The 20,845-nt window shown below is 43.4% G+C and overlaps 1 protein-coding gene across 2 annotated transcripts in view; it reads right to left on the bottom strand.

Annotated features, from left to right (window-relative positions):
* LOC126468312 (uncharacterized) overlaps positions 1–1,053 on the bottom strand; it is a 136,767-nt gene extending 135,714 nt beyond the window's left edge. For both annotated transcript variants that reach the window (XM_050096541.1, XM_050096539.1), the window contains exon 1: positions 929–1,053. In XM_050096541.1, coding sequence (XP_049952498.1) covers positions 929–957 — 29 coding nt within the window. In that variant the 5' untranslated portion in view covers positions 958–1,053. The remainder of the gene's footprint in view (positions 1–928) is intronic.
* Positions 1,054–20,845: the final 19,792 nt, after the last annotated feature.

The following is a 20,845-nucleotide window of genomic DNA, read 5'->3' as shown; positions in this document are numbered from 1 at the left end:
CCGGTACTGACGCTCGTGTCCTCGTAGTTTCAGTTTGTCCTCTCACTCAGCAGATGCACAAAAAGTGTAACTTACTGCGGAAATATCATGACAAGAAATAAGGTTTATGCGTCTGCACGCCCGAAATTTAATACATCAGTGAATACGCCGCGAAAATATGAGGAATGGTTAGTGTTTTGAAAACAGGCTGCAAGATGAGCATCAAGGAAAGCAAACAGAGCTATAGTATGTAGTTGAATCAGACCTGGTGACGCTGAGGAACTAGATTAGGGAATAAGACACTGAAAGTAATAGATCAGTTTTGCTGTTTGGGCAACCAAATAACAGACGATGGTTTAAGTAGAAATGATATAAAATGCAGACTGACGATGACAAGAAAAGGAATTCTGAAAAAGGGAAATATATTAACACCTAATATAAATTTAAGTGCTGAGGAGTCTTTTGTGAAAGAATTTATCTGGAGTGTAGCCTGGTATGGTAGAGAAACGTGAATGACATACAATACAGACAGGACGAGAATATAAGCTTTTCAAATGTGGTGTTACAAAAGAATGCCGGTGATTAAACGGATAGATTAGACAACTAGTGAAAAGGTGCTGAATCGAATTAGGAAGAAAAGAGCTTAGGGCCACTATTTTACTAAAATATGGGTTCGATTGATAGGACAAATTCAGAGTCATCAAGCGACAGCCATAATGGTGGAACGTATTTGGGACAAGGGAGTAAAAATTGTAAAGAATAACAAAGGCTTGTGTACAGTAGGCAGATTCAGATGGATGTGCGTTTTAGCAGTTAGGAAGATATGAACAGGCTTGCAAAGATTAGTCTGCGGTGGCAACCTGCAGCAAATCAGCTTCCAGACAGAAGACAATGATAACAACAAGAGGAATAGATTCATAAATAGTAATAAAACTGTTTGAATGCATACATGTTGTGTTGCGTGGTCATTTCCGCCATGCTGGCGTGGTGTGCGCCAACTGCGTACTTCCGATTAGGTGGTGTGAGTGCTCTCTCGGAAAGCAGTCGCGCCTGAGGCACTTGCTAGTATTGCCATATCCAGCTGAACTGGCGTTCAGACGCCAGGGAGCTTCTATATATGCATTTGCAGTCTGTGCGTGGAGTTGTGCTTATTCCTGGAAGCTACTATGTAGCTGTTACAGCAAGCTTTCCTCGTTCCAGATAAAAAAAAAAGGTCGCCTCTTTGTGGTGGTGGTTACGAAACCGGCTCTGAAAGGATAGATGTAACAACGACCACAAAGTGCGACCTCTCTAGAACCACGCCGACTTCATTATTTATGTAAAGTGGCGCAGCGGCACAAACAACATTTGAAGTGAAAATTATCAGTTAGACAATTATGTGGAAGATGACATTTTTCTTAAACAAATTAGGTTCAGAAGACTGTAAGAGAACGTCTTTTAGTCAATTACGAAAATATCTGTACAAACTGACATAACGAAGACATTATGCAAGTAAAATATATATATTTTTTTAAATTCTTGTGCTGCTGGTAATGTGTGACAGAAAAACCAAGGTGAAAGCTAGGAAGAAGTGTGAAGATTGCTTACATGCAGTTCGTATTTTGTTGTGGCCTTCGTTCACACGACTGGTTTACTGCAGCTCCACATTATGTACACTACTGGCCATTTAAACTGCTACACCAAGAGGAAATGCAGATAATAAACGGGTATTCATTGGAGAAATATATTATACTAGAACTGACATGTGATTACATTTTCACGCAATTTGGGTGCATAGATCCTGAGAAATCAGTACCCAGAACACCACCTCTGGCGGTAATAAAGGCCTTGATACGCCTGTGCATTAAGTCAAACAGAGCATGGATGGCGTGTACAGGTACAGCTGCCCATGCAGCTTCAACACGATGCCACAGTTCATCAAGAGTAGTGACTGGTGTATTGTGACGAGCCAGTTGCTCGGCCACCATTGACCAGACGTTTTCAATTGGTGAGAGATCTGGAGAATGTGCAGGCCAGGGCAGCAGCCGAACATGTTCTGTATCCAGAAAGGCCCGTACAGGACCTGCAACATGCGGTCGTACATTATCCTGCTGAAATGTAGGGTTTCGCAGGGATCAGCTGAAGGGTAGAGCCACGGGTCGTAAATCATCTTAAATGTAACGTCCACTGTTCAAAGTGCTGTCAGTGCGAACGAGAGGTGACCTAGACGTGTAACCAATTGCACCCCATACCATCATGCCGGGTGATACGCCAGTATGGCGATGACGAATACACGCTTCCAATGTGCGTTCACCGCGATGTCGCCAACACGGATGCGACCATCATGATGCTGTAAACAGAACCTGGATTCACCCGAAAAAATGACGTTTTGCCATTCGTGCACCCAGGTTCGTCGTTGAGTACACCATCGCAAGCGCTCCTGTCTGTGATGCAGCGCCAAGGGTAACCGCAGCCATGGTCTCCGAGCTAATGCTCCGTGCTGCTGCAAACGTCATCGAACTGTTCGTGCAGATGGTTGTTGTCTCGCAAACGTCCCCATCTGTTGACTCAGGGACCGAGACGTGGCTGCACGATCCGTTACAGCCATGCGGATAAGATGCCTGTCATCTCGACTGCTAGTGATACGTGGCCGTTGGGATCCAGCACGGCGTTCCGTATTACCCTTCTGAACCCATCGATTCCATATTCTGCTAACACTCGTTGGATCTCGACCAACGCGAGCAGCAATGTCGCGATACGATAAACCGCAATCGCGATAGGCTACAATCCGACCTTTATCAAAGTCGGAAACGTGATGGTACGCATTTCACCTCCTTACACGAGGAATCACAACGTTTCACCAGGCATCGCCGGTCAACTGCTGTTTGTGTATGAGAAATCGGTTGGAAACTTTCCTCATGTCAGTACGTTGTAGGTGTCACCAGCGGCGCCAACCTTGTGTGAATGGCCTGAAAAGCTAATAATTTGCATATCACAGCATCTTCTTCCTGTCGGTTAAATTTCGCGTCTGTAGCACATCTTTGTGGTGTAGCAATTTTAATGGCCAGTGGTGTACGTACATGTGTGTGTGTGCTTGTGTGTGTGTGTGTGTGTGTGTGTGTGTGTGTGTGTGTGTGTGTGTGTGTGTGTGTAACAAGCAGTTCAAGCAGTTTCACAGTTGCTCGCAACTAGAAGCTAAACATATACTGTTCTGGGATTCCTCGTAGTGAAGCAGCTGGACGTAGCATGGACTCAGGTCATTGGAAGTCCCCTGCCGAAATATTGAGTCTTATTGCTTGCCTCTACAGCCGACCATAACTGCGAAAGTGTTGCAGGCGCAGGGCTTTGTGCACGAACTGATCTCTCGATTATGTCCCATAAATGTTCGATGGGGTTTATGTCGGACGATCTGGGTAGCCAAATCATTCGCTCAGACTGTCCAGAATGTTCTTGAAATCAATCTCGAATGAGAACACGAAATACATGACTAACCACTTCCAGTCAAGGATCGGTAAATTGGTCCAGAGGACCCAGTCCATTCCATGTAAACACACACCATACCATCACGAAGCCTCCGCCAGCTTGCACAGAGCTTTGCTGACAACTTCAGTCCAGGCCAAGATTTTCCAGTCGTTTCGAGTCCAACGGAAATTGTCACGAGCCCAGGAGACACTGCAAACGACGTCGTGCTGTCGGCAACGGCACCCGTGGCGTCTGCTGTCATCGCCCTTCATCGCCACATTTCGCAGCACTGACCTAACGGATACGTTCGTCGTACGTCCCACATTGACTTCTGCGGTTATTTCACGCAGTGCTGCTTGTCTGTCAGCACTGACAACTCTACGCAATCACCACTGCTCTCGGTCGTTAAGTGAAGGCCGTTGACCACTGTGTTGTGCGTGGTGAGAGGTAACGCCTGAAATTTGGTATTCTCGGCACACTCTTGACGCTGTGGATATCTGAATACTGAATTCCCAAACAATTTACGAAATGGGAAGTCCTTTGAGCCTAGCTCCAACCACCACTGCGCGTTCAGAGTCTGTTACTTCCCGTCCTGCGGCCCAACCACGTCGGAAACCTTTTCAAGTAAATCACCCGAGTGCTCCGCCAACGCACTGTCCTTTTATACCTTGTGTACGTGATACTACCGCGATCTGTATAGGTGCATATCGCAAAATGACTTTTGTCACCTCAGTGTAAATAAAAAAAATTGTTCAAATGGCTCTGAGCACTATGGGACTTAACTTCTGAAGTCATCAGTCCCCTAGAACTTAGAACTACTTAAGCCTAACTAACCTAAGGACATCACACATATCCATGACCGAGGAGGGTTCGAACCTTCGACCGTAGCGGTCGCGCGGTTCCAGACTGTAGCGCCTAGAACCGCTCGGCCTCCACGGCCGGCTCAGTGTAAGTTGGTTGGAGAATCCGGGTGTCGTGACATGAAGCAAAGCCATCACGTAGGTTACATTCTGGATTTAAAAAAATTGGGGTGTACATTCGGTCAATGAAAGAGATTGTTTACTAAATATTTGTGTGACCTCTAGGAAGCCCTTACTACGTGTCACAGATAATAATGAAATTAAACAACAAAATGTTTCCTTTAAATAATTTACTGTTATGATATTATCTAATAGAAGGCGTTACCCCATCGCTGCTGCCAACGCCGTCACCTTGCTGTGCATGTTTTGGTCTGAGAATGGTTTCATAATCGAAATTGGTCACTAAGTACTTTCAAAAACAATTTGGAATGCTTTAAGATTATTTGTTGATGATCAATCCGTGCTGTTCCTTAGACTTTGTGTTTGAAATTATTTGTTCCATAAAAATTTGCTTTTAGGAAATTAGATCTACGCACAAAAAATTCAAGGAATGCTAAGAAAGGAGATCGCTTACAAAAATTCTCTTTCGACCACTGCTGTCAAAGGAGAGGAGCGAGTTCGTGTCGGGATTATTTATTCGGCGGGGGAGCCTTATTCTACATCTATACAAATACTCTGCAAACCATCGTGAACGATACTTCCCATTGTACCATACGTTAAGGTTTCTACCAGTTCCATTCGCGTATGTGGTGCGAGAAGAATGTTAACATAAATGCCACTTCGATCGTACACAATCGTTGTAATCTTCTCTTTGTGATCTTCACAACATCGCTAGAAGCAAGGAAGGAAGGAAGGTAGATTAAGAGTTTACCATCCCCTCGACAGCTACGCTATTAGAGACGGAACACAACCTTGGATTACGAAAGGATGGTGAAGAAAATTTGCAGTGCCCTTTTCAAAGGAACCGTCCTGGCATTTGCCTGGTGCGATGTAGGGAAATCACGAGAAACCTTAGTCTGGATGAGCGGACGGGGATTTGAACCGGCGTCCTCCCGAATGCGAATCCAGTGTGATAACCACTGCGCCACCTAGCACAGTGGGAGCGGTGGCTAGAAGGTTAGCACTATATTCTTATATACCTCGCTCAATGCTGGTAAGTAAGCTTCCGCAGGACATTTGGCGCCTGCCCTCAGATTCCACCTGTTCACGTTTTTGAGCATCTTCGTGACCATTCTTGCTGCACCTTTTTGTACACTTTCAATATCCGCTGTTAGTCATATTTGATATGTGTCCCACAAACTTGAGGAATAGTCGAAGATGAAGTACGCAAGTGATTTGTTAACAGCCTCCTTTGTAGAATACGCAAGTGGTTTGTTAGCAGCCTCCTTTGTAGAATGACTGCATTTTTACAGCATCATGTCAATGAACGAAGTATGCCACATGTCTTACCTATAATTGAGCCTATGTGATCATCCCATATCGTATCCCCAAATATTGTTACACCTAGGTATAGGAATGAGTCGCTGATTGCTATAGTGATTATTGATGTGCTGTTCGTTGGATACTACTTTCCTGAGTTTTATGAAGCGTACAATTTTAAACATTTAAAGCACGTAGCCAATCTCCTCCCTACCAAGAAATCCTTGTGCAAACATAAATTTTGTTTGGTATCCCATACAATCCGACTTTTATTAACAATTATTGGCGTGCTACCGAATCAAATGCTTTTTGGAAGTCCAAAAATACTGCATCTACGTGATTGTCTTCATCAGTGGCTTTGTAATGCGAATCAAAGGCACCTTTCTCATTACCGATGTTTTCGGTACCCATGGTGGCTGGCATCGTGGAGGTCTTTTTGTTTATTATTTTTGAGTTCAGGATTCTTCAAAACATGGACGTCGTGACATAGGATGAGAGTTTTGTGGAACACTTATGCTGCCTCTGTTGTAGGCTGCTGTGACCGTGCTTTCTTCTAATGCCTGGGAACAGATTTTTGTTCAAGGGACCTACGCTTTACAGTATGTAACTAAATTTCCTTTACAAGCTGTTGGAACAGGTTCTTATATAAAACAAGAAAAACTTATCTAGTAAACATGGCCTCTAACATGTATACCTTAAGAGCTACGAGCACTTGTTCATCTTCAATACTGCTGTGAAACACATGTCGTCTACTGCAAGCTCTTTGCTTTCCATATTTTGGGAGGAGGTAGTATGGACCAAAATAAGAAAAAAATTCCGGTAAACATGGGCTCTAAAATTAATACCTTAAGCGCAACGAGCACTTGTTCAATAGAAGAGATGTGTTTCATAGTAGAGAAGATGAGCAAGTGCTCATAGCTCTGACAGTACGCATTTTAGAACCCATGATTACTAGACTATTAATCTTGTTTTGGCCCATACTGTCCCCTTACCAAATTATGGAAAGCAAAGAGCTTGTTGTACAAGAGATGTGTTTCACATTCTCGAAAATAAAAAAGTACTCATACCTCTCAAGGTATGTATTTTAGAGCCCATATTTACTGGACTTTTTTTCTTGTTTTGGTATAAGGAACATGTCGTCAAACCCTGTAAAGCGAGTTTAGTTACACCCTACATCAAGGCTAAAATGAGCGCCTCCTCAGTTGCGAATTCTGTGTAGTATCTGATAGGTTTCTTCCGGCGCCTGGAGTCCTGTGTAATTTTAGCGATTTTAGCTGTTTCTCAACGCCACAGATTCCGACATCTATATCACCCTTCCTTGTAGTGGTGTGAGAAGTAAACTGAGGCAATACTTCAGTATATTATGTAGTAATTCAGTATTTCTGCTTTTACTTTACTACCCTCAATTTCAGTTCCTGTGTCATCCATGAGTTTCTGGATACTAACTCTGGTGCCACTGATAGCCTTTAGGCATGACAAAAATATATTTGGAATCTGTGAGAGTTCTTGCGAAAAGATTCTGCTACGGTAGTCATTTAAGATTTGCCCTCATGACAACCAAAAGCCCTTCATTCAGCATCTCTGTCTATAGCCCTATACTTTATGTTAGAGCTGTTATTCATTTGTAACTTTTCCTTTAGAGTGACTGTATATCATGGAGATCCCTGCTATCACGAACTGTCCCACTAGATACATATGGATCCAAGGCATAGTCAACTTTCGTTTTAAAACTGAGCCACAGTTCTTCCGTACAATCCTTCCCAGAGGTAAATGTCTGAGTTCCTCTTTATCTAGTTGACTGAATCTCTAAATTTTCCTGTTTGTTTCAGCTGACCTTTGTAATTTAGTGTCTAGTTACTGCTGATGACTGATGTCAGTTTCGATATGGACATCATCGAAGATGTCAGGTCTATTTATCGCGATTAGATCTAATATATTTCTATAGTGAGTGAGCTTATGACCTATCTCTTCTAAGCAGATTTCACAGAAGGCATTTGGTGATGTTTAGCAGGATGTTTGTAGCACACACCACTTACAAAACTAATTTTTCCAATCAATTGGTGGATGATTAAAGTCTCCTCAAATGTTCCATTAGTCGCTCCTATCAATATACACTTAGAATCACGCCAAGAATCCACTTTTTTCATGACTGCTTCAGACTCTATGATTTTTGTGAATGCTCTGTCAGTTCTTTTCATCTGTGGTTGCCATCTTGGGGTCTTAACAGTAGTACTCTGGGAGCTCCTACAGCTGTAGTTATCTAGGTTGGATGGGGAGTCGCCAAAACGCACATGTGCGCTCCACAGACAGTCAGTTATGTAGGTAGTGGCATTTGGTAGCTAAAATATGTTCAATGAAAGAGATTGCTTATTGAATATTTATACAGCCTGTAGGAGACCCTTATTATGACAGGTTATCTTAACAATAGGAGTTTGTGGCACAATTTGACCACAAGAAGGGATCGGTTGGTAGGACATGTTCTGAGGCATCAAGGGATCGCCAATTTAGTACTGGAGGGCAGCTTGGAGGGTAAAAATCGTAGAGGGAGACCAATAGATGAATACACTAAGCAGATTCAGAAGGATGTAGGCTGGAGTAGGTACTGGGAGATGAAGAAGCTTGCACAGGATAGAGTGGCGTGGAGAGCTGCATCAAACCAGTCTCAGGACTGAAGACCACAACAACAACATCTTATCAATGTTCAATCCAAGAATAACTATTACAGATAGCGGAGAAAGATAAACGACAATATGTTTACAACTTAATAGAAGGTATTATCTTATCGCTGCTGCCAGTGCTGCTAACGGAGACGGCTCATTGGTGAGCGCGCGCGTTCTGTTGTACCGTTAGCAGTTGAAACGATAAATTTTGTGACGCCTTTCTCCAATCGAGCACGTGCGGGATACGAGAGGGCGAGAAAGGACTAATGCGATTCGTCAACCAACAACTCTTACAGAACTACATGAAAACGTCGAGAAGGCGTGAAATAACGTATCCCAAGACAGCGTTCGCCATCTGTACGATCGACTAGATGCCAGTCAGCGCCTACATTGCCGTCCGTGCAGACATTACCACATGCTTGTATAAAAAAAAAAATAATGTAGGTATTTCAGCATGAGGCGATACCTGGAACCTCAAAACTGCATGTGCTACTGATCTCTAAATGTAATTACTTCATGCACTCATATGCACTGTTGCGAGAATAAATCTTGAGTAAACTGGAAACCTCTAGAAGGGTGTACTAATTTTTTCCGGCAGTGTATAAAAGCGCAGAAGTTTCTTAAGGGTCTCTGGTTTACAATTAACGCTCAGCTCATTGACACCGGGAGAACTGTTATAATACCACGCATAAACTTAAAACCGTCCGATCGAAGCACGCATTTTCCATTGCCAGGAAGACATTGCAAGATTGCATTTGTGATCACTATAAAAAAGATGCAGGGACAAATACATCAAAGACCAGGGTTATATTTACAAAATCCCGTCCTTCCTCATGGACAATAAAATGTAGCCTTTTCAAGGGTAACTAATCAACTAACTTATTTGTATCCCTTAAAGAAAATGAAAAACAAATAATACATGGAGATTATAGTCATAAGTCAAATGACGCTTACACTGAGGTATTATCATGCTCTGTAAAGAATTTTGTTCAAAATTATATGCATAGAAATAAATATACAAGGATGTATCATCGATTCATGATTACTATTTCACATCGTTCAGTTCATTTTTAAAGATGTTTTCGTTCCCAAAACTACCCTTATCCAAGACTACATTTTTTACAAACACTGTCATTATTTAAAACAACACTACTCGCCATTAAAATTGGTACACCACGAAGATGACGTGCCACAGACGCGAAATTTAACCGACAGGAAGAAGATGCTGTGTGTGCAAATGAATAGCTTTTCAGAGCATTCACACAATGTTGGCGCCGGTGGCGACACCTACAACGTGCTGACATGAGGAATGTTTCCAACCGATTTCTCGTACACAAACAGCAGTTGACCGGCGTTGCCTGGTGAAACGTTGTTGTGATGCCTCGTGTAAGGAGGAGAAATACGTACCATCACGTTTCGGACTTTGATAAAGGTCGGATTGTAGCCTATCGCGATTGCGGTTTATCGTATCGCGACATTGCTGCTCGCGTTGGTCGAGATCCAATGACTGTTAGCAGAAAATGGAATCAGTGGGTTCAGGAGGGTAATACGGAAAGCCGTGCTGGATTCCAACGGCCTCGTATCACTAGCAGTCGGGATGACAGACATCTTATCCGCATGGCTGTAACGGATCGTGCAGCTACGTCTCGATCCCTGAGTCAACAGATGGGGACGTTTGCAAGACAACAACCATCTGCACGAACAGTTCAAAAAATGGTTCAAATGGCTCTGAGCACTATGGGACTTAACTTCTAAGGTCATCAGTCCCCTAGAACTTAGAACTATTTAAATCTAACTAACCTAAGGACAGCACTCACATCCATGCCCTAGGCAGGATTCGAACCTGCGACCGTAGCGGTCGCGCGGTTCCAGACTGTAGCGCCTAGAACTGCTCAGCCACTCCGGCCGGCACGAACAGTTCAACGACGTTTGCAGCAGCATGGACTATCAGCTCGGAGACCATTGCTGCGGTTACCCTTGACGCTGCATCACAGACAAGAGAGCCTGCGATGGTGTACTCAACGACGAACCTAGGTGCACGAATGGGAAAACGTCATTTTTTCGGATGAATTCAGGTTCTGTTTACAGCATCATGATGGTCGCATCCGTGTTTGCCGACATCGCGGTGAACGGACGTTGGAAGCGTGTATTCGTCATCGCCATACTGGCGTATCACCCGGCGTGATGGTATGGGGTGCCATTGGTTACACGTCTCGGTCACGTCTTGTTCGCATTGACGGCACTTTGAACAGTGGACGTTACATTTCATATGTGTTACGACCCGTGGCTCTACCCTTCATTCGATCTCTGCGAAACCCTACATTTCAACAGGATAATGCACGACTGCATGTTGCAGGACCTGTACAAGCCTTTCTGGATACAGAAAATGTTCGACTGCTGCCCTGGCCTGCACATTCTCCAGATCTCTCACCAATTGAAAACGTCTGGTCAATGGTGTACTAGCAACTGGCTCGTCACAATACGCCAGTCACTGCTCTTGATGAACTGTGGTGTCGTGTTGAAGCTGCATGGGCAGCTGTACCTGTACACGCCATCCAAGCTCTGTTTGACAAAATGCCCAGGCGTATCAAGGCCGTTATTACGGCCAGAGGTGGTTGTTCTGGGTACTGATTTCTCAGGATCTATGCACCCAAATTGCGTGAAAATGAAATCACATGTCAGTTCTAGTATAACATATTTGTCCAATGAATAGCCGTTTGCCATCTGCATTTCTTTTTGGTGTAGCAATTTTAATGGCCTGTAGTGTATTAGGTCTACAACTTCGCTTCCGCCGTTTTGCAATAGACGGCAGTAGCGGCAAGTGGGGTTCGGGTGGTTGGTCATAGGTGTATTACAATAAGCTTAGGCATCTGTAAAAGTAATGCCATAAAAATATTAGTCGATTTGTGATTGCATCATAAGGTTATTCTCGATTAAGTACGTCAACTTACGTACCCATTTCTCGCCATTTGCGGGAAATTTTAATTTTCTGCTTTAACAAGAAGAAATCTGCGGCTGTGGCTCTTAAGATGCTGGGTAAGACCAATGGTAAGGGAACTATTAGTGGAAGAACGTGCAGAGAATGTTTTCAACGCCTTAAGAACGGTGACTTTGATGTCGAGGACCGGCATGGCGGGCGAAGGCAGAACGTTTTCCTAGCTACTGAAACAGACGAAGACAGTCACAGGACATCATTATCGAAAGCAACTGATACGTTCGAGCCCAGCACTGAAACACAGTCGGTCACAATACAGCGATAGACACGTAAAGGTAATTTTGCAGTATGTCACTGCTCGACCCAATGTCGCAAAACCCGTCAAAATATACATGGAAACGTTGAAATGAGAAGTCCTATCCCGCCGTATTCTCCATACGTTGCTCTGTCTGAGTACCACCTTTTTCGACCAGTGGCATATAGTCCGGCTGACCAGCACTTCCGATCATATCAACAAGTGCAAAATAGAATCGATTCATGGATCCCCACAAAAGACGCCCAGTTCTTCCGCCACGGGATTCGTATGCTATCCGAAAGTTAAGAGAATGTAGTGGCCAGCGATGGGCAGTATTATAAATCATGTTTTTTGTAAGTTTTTCACAATAAAGCCCCGAACTTCGAGAAAAAACGATGGAAGCAAAGTTGTAGACCTAGTAGTTAACCAGTTTACTTAAAATTTTTGCATGATACTCTAAAGAGCATTCAGCCGGACGCAGACTATATATTTTAATAGATACAATATATTCATATACGAGTGTGCATAATATATAAAGAGGAAATGTTGTTAGCAAAAATATCGGAAAGTTCTTAACCGATTTACTGCAAATTTTTACGTGATACTCTAATGAACGTTCGGACAGACATAGGCGATATCTTTTTAATATATATATAAGGTGACACAATTAAAACCATAATGGGGAAGAACTCGGTATTGAGATGAGATACAGCAAAATGTTTTAGATAAAATAAGTAGGTGCTACTAATGGCCGTGACCACGAATGTGATTTTTCAAGGTGCTTTGGAGGTTAAAGTGATTTTTTTAAATGGGAACCCTAATATTTGATTTAAGATTGAAAAATGATACATTGTTGAAGGTCTTGGCAAGGTTCAATGAAGGTCAAATAAGCAAATATATTTTTATTTTAGTAGGGATTAACTCGGAATAGAGGCTTGGATACGGCAAAATACAAAATTTAGCCCCCAAATCACATTGAAAATCACGTTTAAGGTCACGGCCATTTGTAACAATGCGTGACCCCGTTTGCCAACTACAACTTTTATCTGAAATATTTTGCTGTATCTCATCTCTGTCCGGAGCTATTCCTCATTATGGATTAAAATGGTCCACCATTCACATATGAAATAAAAAAATATGAAACGTTGCTACCAAAAATCTCGGAAAGTTCTTGACCGATTTCCTTCAAAATTTTATACAGTTATCTAATGACTATTTGGACAGTCATTGGCGATATCTTTTTTTTTAATACATATAGTACATTAAAATATATGCAATACATAAAGGGGAAACGTGTTACCAAAAATACCGGAAAGTTCCTGACCAATTTACTTAATATTTTTACAGGATACTCTACTAAACATTCATACAGATATTATATATCAATGCACAGTTTTCTTTTCTTTTAAAACACACTGTGAGCAAGAAAATGCTGTGCTGTGCTCTGCTGCGAATATGTGCGGTTTTGTTTTCTTTCTTGCAATCAGTTTGAACTACGATGATAGGGGATTTAAACTTTTAGATAAATTGTTTCTGCTAGACTTATTCTTTCTCATTACGTTTTTAGGATTCCGTGCCTCAACCTGTGAAAACGGAACCCTTATATGAGCGCTTTTTGTCTGTCTGTGTGTCTATCCGTCTGTGTGTCCGACTGCTAAGAAACGTTTTCTCAGGAACGGGTAGACGTATGAAGTTCAAATTTATGTCACATATAAGGTCTATGATCCCTTCACGATGCAAAAATTTTAAGCTTTTAAATCACTTCACTCAAAAGTTACAGCCACGAAAAAATATTTTCTTGTCTTTTTATCCGTCTGTGTTTGTCTGTCCATCCGTGTAAACCCCTTTTATCTGCAACAGTTTTGCGTATCAAGTTCAAATTTATTTCGCGTGTTAGGGTCTATGATCCCTTGGCGTTGTAAAACTTTTAAGCTTCTAAGTCAAATTAATGAAAAGATACGACTATTTATGTCACATATTTGATACTCGGAAACTCACTCATCAAAACCTGTAGTGTACTTCCCGTTAGCCTAGAAATTTGACAAGAAGCAGAAGTAAGGATAAAAATCCAAAATTGTGAATTTGTAATTATATCGCACGAAAAAAATATTTCTTTTGTCATTTGTTATACGACTTTAAACCTAAAATTAAAGCTTTCTCGAAAGTCTTGGAGTTCCTAGCAACAACGTCTTGCGAGTATCAACGCCAATAACAGGCAAAAATCGTCAGTATCCTCTACTCCCGGAATGGAAAAACTATCTACATACACACATACGTCTCGTAATAAAGTCGGTACGGAACACTCGCTGAGCGAGTCCTACTCGCACCTGAAACAAAAATTGTGCACACATCGATGTTCTGTTCCTTCCTCTCAGTCCGTTTTTACAGAAAATAGGAATGTGGTATTTATGCTTATCGGCTTATGTTTAGAACACTGCTACGGATTTTGAATAAGCAGTAACAATTAACAAGACTCAAGGTCAAAGAGAGGTGTAGGAGCTGATGGAGAGAGGGGGAGGGGATGGAGTGGTTGGCCGAAGGAGATCAGGACATATATCCAATTCCCATACATATTTAGCAATTGCAAAATATTGCCGGGTTAACAGAATGAGATTTTCCCTCTGCAGCGGAGTGTGCGCTGGTGTGAAGCTTCCTAGCAGATTAAAACTGTGTGCCGGACCGAGACTCGAACTCAGCACCTTAGCCTTTCGCGGGCAAGTGCTCTACCATCTGAGCTACCCAAGCACGACTCACGGCCCCTCCTCGCAGCTTTACTTCCTCCAGTACCTCGTCTTCTACTTTCCAAACTTCATTCTGGAAACATCCCTCAGGCTATGGCTAAGCCATGTCTCCCCAATATCCTTTCTTCCAGGAGTGCTAGTTCTGCTAGGTTCGCAGGAGAGCTTCTGTGAAGTTTGGAAAGTAGGAGATGAGGTACTGGCGGAAGTAAAGCTGTGAGGACAGGGCGTGAGTCGTGCTTGGGTAGCTCAGATGGTAGAGCACTTGCCCGCGAAAGGCAAAGCTCCTAAGTTCGAGTCTCGGTCCGGCACACAGTTTTAATCTGCCACGAAGCTTCAGTTTTTGGGTTATTCCTTTACTTGTACTAATAAACCTTGCTTCTTGTCAAATTTTATGATTCTAGGTCATCAGGATGTACCCTATAGTTCTTGATGAATGAGTTTCTAGTATCGAAATATGTGACATAAATGGCATATCTTTTGATTGCATTGCCTTTGAAGCTTTAGTTTTCTTAGCGCCAAGAGACCATTCACCATAGACCTTAGTATGTGACATAAATTGCAACTTGTTACGTCTACCCATCCCCGAGAAAACGGTGTCTTCACAGTCAGCCAGGTTCGGAACCCAAAAAATGAGTGGAGAATACAGTACCCCAACATTGAATTCCAGGGTTCATTTTTTTATTTCATATTTTTGTGGTGCAGGTGGTTGGGCTAGAGTCTGGATAGCCTGCGTCCAATTCGCCGTGTATGAGAATGAAGCAACATGTTTAAAACGTATGTGTATGACCATATACTGCTAAATCCGGGTGTGACAGTTCATCTGTGATATAACGGTCCTGTGTACCGTTGAATTGGTCCTGATATGAGGGATGGATAGCCATCAATGGCGCCACACGTATTCATTCCATGAGACACTGTGAGAGATTTTGTATTGAACTCAGAACATTAGACCAAATTCTGATAATCAGGAACTGTACACGTCCTCCCTCTGCTGGCCAAATTCTGGTGGTGAAAATTTCTTACAGTACCTGGAGGTATAGCTTCCCATTCTCCCTGTGAGTGGTCAGGCGACCGCTCCTTAAGCAGAGTCCCAACAGGCACATGGGGGGAGAGTAGTTTTTGGGAGCTCCAACATTACACACATCATGGAGCCCCTTGGGCAGATAGTGTTCAGGGCTGGAGAGAAAGTCAATGTATTTTCAGTATGTCTGCCGGGGGGGCCCCGCCTGCAGCTATCGAGCGTGCAGGGTGCAGCCGTCTGCATGTTGTGGCTCACGTCGGTACCAACGACGTCTGTCGCCTGGGTTCTGAGGCTGTCCCCATTTCATACAGGAAGCTGGCGGAGGTTGTGAAGGCTGCTCGACTTGAGTGCGGAATACAAGCAAAGCTTGCAATTTGCAACATTGTTCCCAGAGTCGGTCGGGATCCTTTGGTTTGCAGGGTCTCAAGCAAAGGCTTCGTCGACTCTGACGACTACAGATTTCTGGATCTGCGTTATCGGGTGGGAAACTGTAAGACTCTCCATGACAGGTGTGAGTTGCACTACACAAAAGAATCAGATACTCGAGTAGCAGAGTACTTATGAAGTGCACACGGGTTTTTTTAAGGCTAGGAGGTAGGTTAAGGTTCTCTGATGAACACTCGCCAGACGACTAGCAGACTGCGACGTAAGATAATGTTCAGAGTAAAGACTTTTCGGCTGTCAATATTTTATCAGTAAATAGTCGAAGTATTCGTAACAAAATTCCCGAATTTGTTGTCCTCCACGAAACTTCTCGCATTCAGATTATTCTCTGGAACGAGAGCTGGCTGAAACTGTAACTAGAAAGCTCTGAGATATATTGCGATTCATGGAACGTATGTCTAAAAGACAGATTAGACATCATAGGAGGGCATGTGTTCATTGTAGCTGACGAAAATATTGTCTCTATTGAGGTCTAATTTGAGTGTGACAGTGAAGTTATCTGCTCACGTATAACAGGTGTAGCTGAAATCAAATTAATCGTTGAATGTTTTTACTGGTCAGCCGATTCCGCTGTGACTGTTTTAGAATCATTGAAAGAAAATCTACGGTCAGTAGCGCGGAAATACCCAGATCATGTAATATTAGTTGGAGGCGACTTTAACCTGCCGAGCATAGACTGGGCCATAAGTGGATTCATTGCAGGGGCTATAGACGGACAGTCTTCCGAATTTCTTTTGAACACGTTTTCTGAAAACTGTCTTGAGCAGCTAGTCCGACAACCCACACGCAATGGAAATGTTTTAGACCTTGTAACTACAGACAGACCTGATATAAACGATGACGTCAATACAGAGACAGGGATTGGTGACAATGATTTCATCATAGCGACTTTGGTTACTAAAGTTAATAAAACAATCAAGAAGGCTAGGAGAGTATTTCTGCTAGAAAGAGCAGATAGACGGTTAGTAGCATTAGACTTCGACAATGAATTAACGTCATTTAGTGCCAGTACGATGGACGTAGAGGAATTATGGGCAAAGTTTAAGCGGATTGTACATAAAATTCTGGAGAAGTATGGGCCGAGTAAGTGGATTAACGACGGAAAAGACCCACCGTGGTTTAATAACCAAATTAGAAAAACGCTGAGGAAACAAAGGCTGTTGCGCTCTTGGTTCCAGAGTGGATGCACAAATGACGACAGTCAAAAGTTAATAGAAATTCGTGCATCTGTAAAAAGACAACAACTACCGCCATCATCTTGCCGAGAACGCGAGAAAATTCTGGTCCTGTGTAAAATTGCTAAGGCTTCATCCAGTCGCTCGTAGACCAATCTGGTGTGACAGTTGATGGTAGCAAAACGAAAGCCGATGTTTTAAATTTCACATCTAGGAAATCGTTCACACAGGAGAATCGTAAAAACATACCGTCGATTGACCACTGCACATACTCCCGTCTAGTGGACATAGTAAAAAGCATCTCCGGTGAAGAGAAACAGCAGAAAGCAAATGAGTCGCCAGGTCCTGACGGAATCCCAGTTCGGTTTTTAAAGAGTACTCTACAACATTGGCCCCTTACCTAGCTTGCATTTGTCGTGAATCTCTTGCGCGGAGAAAAGTCCCAAACGACTGGGAGAAAGCGCAGGTGACTCCTGTATTGAAGAAGAGTAACAGAACGGACCCACAAAATTACAGATCAATAACCTTAGCAACGATTTGGTACAGAGTACTTGAACGTATTCTCTGTTCGAATTTAATGAACTTCCTTGAGAGGAAAGAGCTTCTGTCCAGAAATCAGCACGATTTTAGAAAGTATCGCTCTAACGAAACTCAGCTTGCTCTTTTCTCACATGATATCCGGAGAATTATGGGTGAAGGCAACAAGCAGTTTCCACATTCCTAGATCTCCGTAAAGCATTTGACACCATACCGCACCGCCGAATGTTAAAGAAGCTACGAGCATACGGAATAGGTTCCCAGATATGCGAGTATCTCGAAGACTTTGTAAGCAACAAAATCCAGTATGTTGCCCTTGACGGCGAGCGTTCATCAGAGAGAAGGGTACTGTCCGGAGTGTCCCATGGAAGTGTGATAGGAGCGCTGTTGTTTTCTGTGTACATAAATGATCTGGCGGACAGGATAAGCAGCTGTCTGTGGCTGTTTACTGATATTGCTGTGATGTGGGGGAAGGTGTCGTCATTGAGTGCCTGTACGAGGATACAAGATGTCTCACACAAAATTCTTAGTTGGTGTGATGAATGACAGCTAGCTCTACACGTATAAAAATGTTACTTGATGCAGCTGAATAGGGAAAACAAACCCAGTACTGCATTAGTACTGTGCTGCTTTACACAGGCACGTCGATTAAATATCCTGGCATAACTCTGCAGTGCAATATGAAAGGAAATGAGCATGTCAGGATTGTAGCATGGAAGGCGAATGGTCTACTTTGGTTTGTTGGGTTACTTTTAGGAAAGTGTGGTTCATCTGTAAAGGAGACAGCATAAGGACACTTGTGCGACCCATTGTTGAGTGCTGTTCGAGTGACTGGGATCATCACCGGGTCGGATTAAAGGAAAACATCGAATCAGTTCAGGCGCGGGCTGCTTGATTTGTTACGTGTAGGTTAGAACAACACGCAAGTGTTATGGAGATGCTTCAAGAACTCAAATGGGAATCAAAAGAGGGCAGATGACGTTCTTTTCTAGGACCGCGATCGATAAGATTTAGGGAACCGCTATTTGAGGCTGACTGCAGAACGGTTCTACTGGGGTCAACGATCATTTCGCGAAATTAGGGCTCGTACGGAAGTATATAGATAGTCGCTTTTCCCTCGTTCTGTTTGCGAGTGGAACAGCAAAGGAAGTGACTCGTAATGGTAGAAGGTACCCTACGCCACGCACCTTATGATGGCTTCGGGAGATGTAGATCTGAATTGGCTACCAGCGTGCCAGCTCCACCGCACAAGCAAGCGTACATGCGCGGCGTCTGATACAGAGGCGGGTAACCTTGACATCGAAGTTTGTTGGCAGGTCCCGGGGAATCACTCTCTCCAAAGCTTCTGGAATGCGACCTTCGCAGCGGCCAGTTAGCTGTGTTCATGGCAAGATCGCAGAACTGCGCCTGAATTGCAAGCACACCGTGTTTTCGTCTGCAGCTGCGTGGGAGAGCTAACTGGTCTCTTTCAGTTATATCAGAGGGGGCTGCGCTATTAGCAGTTCGCGGCATTTTTGCAAACATAGACATACACTTAAGGGCCAAAATTTCACGACCACCTGTTTACTAGCGTGTCCGGGCAGTTTTGGAACGCAGCACAGCAGCGATTCTACGTGCCATGGATTCCAGTAATCTTTGGTAGGTTTCCGGAGGTATACAAAGGCTATTCGGAAAGTAAGGTCCGATCGGTCGCGAAATGAAAACCACAGTGAAAATCAAAAATTTTTTATTCGCAACAGTTAACCTTCCAGCTATCTCTCTAAATAGTCGCCATTCCGACTTAAGACATCTGTCGTGGCGTTGCACAAACTTTCCAGCAGCCTCGTCACAGAAAACAGCCACCTGTCCTTTCTCTGCGCTGGTCTGCCTTATGTTGTTTGTGCCAACATGTTGTCTTCGTTGCCAGATGTTCATCTGAGCAGAGATGAACAACGGAGGGGGCCAATTAAGGGCTGTGTTGTGGGTGATCAAACACTTCCCACAAGAGCATCTTCATTGCCCTTGCAGAATGCGGCTGAAAATTGTCTTGAAGAAAGAAACGCATGAAATTTGTGTTATGGGGGCTGCATAGGTTCAGGCGAAATCTCTCACCGGATCCACATACTTGGCGGTAGACACTGTTGTTTTAGGCATCTGTACATGATCACTTTGCGCTCTGAACTGAAAAGAGCGACGTGAAGCGATCGACAGGCACTCTAAAGAAAGTGCCCAACACATCTGTAGAAAGCTCCATCTGATTTTCGCAGTAGTTTCCATTTCACGCATAATCGGACCTTACTTTCCGAATACGTCTCGTGTATGGAATAAGAAAGCTACCCGCCAGGGTAGCCGACAGCACTAAAGCACTGCTTCCTGGACTCGGGTAGGCGTGCCGGTCCCGGATCGAATCTGCCCGGCGGATTAACCTACGGGCCGGTGTGATGGCCAGCCTGGATGTGGGTTTTAGGCGGTTTTCCACATCCCCCTAGGTGAATACCAGGCTGGTCCCCACGTTCCGCCTCAGTTACACGACTCGCAGACATTTGCAACACATTTGCACTATTCCATGGATTACATTAGACACAGACAGCTGGGATACACTAATTCCTTCCCGGGGGGTACGGGCTGGCGGCAGGAAGGGCATCCGGCCACCCCTTAAACTTACCATGCCACATCCGATTAACCATGGCCGGCCCTACTTAACTGTGGGACAAGGCTCAGACAAAGAAGAAGAAGATGGAATACAAACAGCTAGCAGTTGAGGAAGATAGTAGTCAAAAGCTCTTGAACAGGTTTTAACTTATATAAATGGGCCTTATGCAGAATTATTATTACCTAGAGATAAGTATGTACAGAGAAACGCAAAGTTCAGAAAATTACGATTTTATGAAAACACAACATATACAAAGTGGAGTTTATTACAATATGCAATAAAAATACGTCCACTTGTGCTGCAAGCTGAATGGCCACGTGCAAAACACAGTGGAGTGGCCGACTGGCCAAATGCCTAACATGGACACTGATACATTTCAAAAAGGCCAAAAGTTATTAATTATTAAAAGAAGCCACAACTTACGTTATACATGCTGATCATGATGTGCCGCCAGTAGGCTGAGTCATAATTAAAATTGACAATCGTAAAAACAGCCGTCTGGTTATGTCATACTTAAAATAATACACATATTAGACTTGGCGTGTGTGACCAGTAACGGATAAACATACAACTGACTTAGTAACATTCATGGGTGAACAGAAATTGGGAAAACTGCGCCTAGAGGGCGCTGATACACCCTGTGGTCTGTAGCCACAGCAAACAGCTGATGTAACTGTACCACATGCTGAAACCGAAATATTTTTAC

This window comes from Schistocerca serialis, chromosome 1 (assembly GCF_023864345.2).
Source record: "Schistocerca serialis cubense isolate TAMUIC-IGC-003099 chromosome 1, iqSchSeri2.2, whole genome shotgun sequence".
NCBI classification, from domain to species: domain Eukaryota; kingdom Metazoa; phylum Arthropoda; class Insecta; order Orthoptera; family Acrididae; genus Schistocerca; species Schistocerca serialis.
This window is presented reverse-complemented; position numbering and strand designations above follow the sequence as displayed.